Source organism: Lissotriton vulgaris, chromosome 1_1, assembly GCF_964263255.1.
Source record: "Lissotriton vulgaris chromosome 1_1, aLisVul1.2, whole genome shotgun sequence".
Lineage (NCBI taxonomy): Eukaryota > Metazoa > Chordata > Amphibia > Caudata > Salamandridae > Lissotriton > Lissotriton vulgaris.
In genome coordinates, this window is record NC_141685.1 from 62,183,786 (window position 1) to 62,186,946 (window position 3,161).

Genomic DNA, 3,161 nt, shown 5'->3' on the forward strand with positions numbered 1-3,161 from the left:
CGCATGATCTAAAGCATCATGTAATTCCAGAGAGGAAGCACACACTGCATAAAAGAAAGATATAACAAAAGGTTTCTTCTGCAAACCATCAAAGAAAAGACACTGATAGAAGACTCCGAAGCTGACACGCTAACAACCAAAAGATTGAAAAATCACCTTTGTTCAACAACTGTTTTTAACCAGTTACGCAAGTTTGAGACTATCTGCCTCGGGATAGAACACCTCGACCCACTCTGCTCACTCTGGCGAAAACCTTAAAAATTCACCACTTTATTGTGTTGCTCATGACCATCTCAGATTGTTTCCTTTTTATTGTGTACTGTTCTGTAATTCTATGTAAATCGCCTCAACCTTATCTGTTGTGCAGGAATGATATGTAAAACTGTTAAATATCAAAATAGATTAAATGAGCACCATTGCGCTATAGCTAATGTAAATAAATCCTCGTCTTCATAACTACAATCCTTAACCGTACACTAAACACAGAACGGGTAAAAGGAACTGATGTTCTGTGACTGATGAGCTACAATATTACTGTGCATGTTCTAATGTTCTCAGTTACTGCCATTACGCCAGTGCAAAAAGGTACTTCTCAGTTTAATCATTAAATATCAGACTAACGCCTTATCACTGCATTGCTGAGAACCTATACAAATAGATTTGAGAAAAACTTCAGTCACAAAATAAGTTGCTGCCGGAGAGGCTATAACCAAAAGACTATTATCTGCTACAAACATTTCGACAGGTGTTACAGGGCTGCATCCAGACATATTTTGCTCAATGCAAGTGTTAAGAAGATTAAACACAATATCTTTTAGAGATAAATGCTGAACATTATCTAAACAAGCCGACTCTAAAATCGGGTTCACTCTTATCGTGGCATATAAGCAAGAGAAAACTAAATGTAGAGATTTTAACTCTAGGAATACACCTTTTAAAAACACGGGCTGTTAGAACAATTTCAGTGTTCAAACCTGCCTCAATCAAAGCAAAATAACCCAAGTTGGGGAAAAAGTTAACTGTGCCAAAAAAGATTAAGCCATAAATCTCATCTCACTGAATTTGAGAGAATGCACACTGGGAAAATCCTCTCTCAGTGCTCTGAATGCCAAAAAAGTTTCAGCAGTAAATCTTATCTCACTGAGCATATGAGAATCCACACTGGGGAAAAACCTTATCAGTGCACTGAATGCCAGAAAAGGTTTTGTAACAAACAAAGTCTTTCTCGACATGTATTAACCCACTCTGTAGAAAAACCTTACCAGTGCTCTGAATGCCAGAAATGTTTCAGTTTAAAAAGTAGGCTCACACATCACATACGAATCCACACTGGGAAAAACCCTTATCAGTGCTCTGAATGCCAGAAAAGGTTTAGTTTCAAATCGCAACTTTATCAACATGCATTAACCCACTCTGTGGAAAACCCTTATCAGTGCTCTGAATGCCAAAAAAGTTTCCGCAGTAAATCTCATCACACTGAACATATAAGAATCCACACTGGGGACAAACCTTATCAGTGCTCTGAATGCCAGAAAAGGTTTAGTTTCAAAGGGAGTCTAAATCGACATGTATTAACCCACTCTTTAGAAAAACCTTACCAATGCTCTGAATGCCAGAAATATTTCAGTGAAAAAAGAGACCTTACTGTACATACAAGGACCCACACTGGGGATAAACCTTATCAGTGCTCTGAATGCCAGAAAAGGTTTTGTAAAAAACAAAGTCTTTCTCAACATGTATTAACCCACACTGGGGAAAAACTTTACCAGTGCTCTGAATGCCACAAATATTTAGGTACGAAAGACAATCTCATAAATCATATAAGAACCCACACTGGGGAAAAACCTTATCAGTGCTCGGAATGCCAGAAATGTTTCATTGACAAAAACAGTCTCACTCGGCATAGAAGAACCCACACTGGAGAAAAACCTTATCAGTGCTCGGAATGCCAGAAATGTTTCATTGACAAAAACAGTCTCACTCATCATATAAGGACCCACACTAGGGAGAAACCTTTTCAGTGCTCTGAATGCCAGAAATGTTTCAGTGTAAAATTCAGACTCACTGAACATACAAGAATCCACACGGGGGAAAAACCTTATCAGTGCTCTGAATGCCAGAAAAGGTTTTGTAAAAAACAAAGTCTTTCTCAACATGCAATGACCCACACTGGGGAAAAACCTTATCAGTGCTCTGAATGCCATAAATGTTTCAGTTTAAAAAGTAGTCTCACAAAGCACATAAGAATGCACACTGGGGAAAAACCTTATCAGTGCTCTGAATGCCAGAAATGTTTCAGTTTAAAAAGTAGACTCACAAAGCACATCAGAATCCACACTGGGGAAAACCCTTATCAGTGCTCTGAATGCCCAAAACATTTCATCTGTAAATCACTTCTAACTGCACATATGAGATTCCACACTGGGGAAAAACCTTATCAGTGCATTGAATGCCAGAAATGTTTCAGTGAAAAAAGAATACTCACTACACATACAAGAACCCACACTGGGGAAAAACCTTATCAGTGCATTGAATGTCAGAAATGTTTCAGTGAAAAAAGAATACTCACTCGGCATACAAGAACCCACACTGGGGAAAAACCTTATCAGTGCATTGAATGCCACAAATGTTTCAGTGAAAAAATCAATCTCATTCACCATATAAGAACCCACACTGGGGAAAAACCTTATCAGGGCTCCTAATGCCAAAAATGTTTCAGCTGTAAATCTGATCTCACTGCACATGTGAGAATCCACACTGGGGGAAAAACATTATCAGTGCTCTAAATGTCAGAAAAGATTCAGAGGTAGTGATGGTTACATGCACCATAAGAAAACACACCATCAAAAATACTTCAGTGCTCCAAGTGCCAGAAAAGCATCAATTTTAAATGCAATCTCACTCTACATGAGCAGACGCACACAGGGAAAAAACATTACCTATGCAGTGAATGCCAGAAATTCCTATTGTTTGATAGGCACAGCCTCACTAACCATAATCAACTCCATACTGATGAAAAACGTATGAGTGCTCTGAATGCCAGAAAAGCTACAGAGAAAAACGCTATCTCACCATGAGAAACTCCACACTGGAGAAAATCCTTATGCCATAAAAGCTTGAATCTGAAAGACAGAGTTATGCATCATGAGAGATCCCACTCT

The 3,161-nt window shown here is 38.6% G+C and overlaps 1 protein-coding gene across 1 annotated transcript; it reads left to right on the plus strand.

Moving 5' to 3' along the window:
* Window positions 1-1,035: 1,035 nt before the first annotated feature.
* LOC147737277 (uncharacterized) lies at window positions 1,036-2,922 on the plus strand. Its single transcript, XM_086923706.1, has 3 exons — window positions 1,036-1,201; window positions 1,370-2,616; window positions 2,701-2,922. Exons 1-3 carry the CDS (start codon window positions 1,071-1,073, stop codon window positions 2,784-2,786), a joined length of 1,464 nt encoding a protein of 487 aa, XP_086779832.1. The 5' UTR covers window positions 1,036-1,070; the 3' UTR covers window positions 2,787-2,922.
* The last annotated feature ends 239 nt before the right edge of the window (window positions 2,923-3,161 follow it).

Coding starts and splice junctions, on each gene's coding strand:
- LOC147737277 (XM_086923706.1), top strand. CDS start 1,071: ATGCACACTGGGAAAATCCTCTCTCAGTGCTCTGAATGCCAAAAAAGT. Junction 1,202..1,369: donor TGCACTGAATGCCAGAAAAG/GTTTTGTAACAA, acceptor ATGCCAGAAAAG/GTTTAGTTTCAAATCGCAAC. Junction 2,617..2,700: donor AAAACCTTATCAGTGCATTG/AATGCCACAAAT, acceptor ATCAGGGCTCCT/AATGCCAAAAATGTTTCAGC.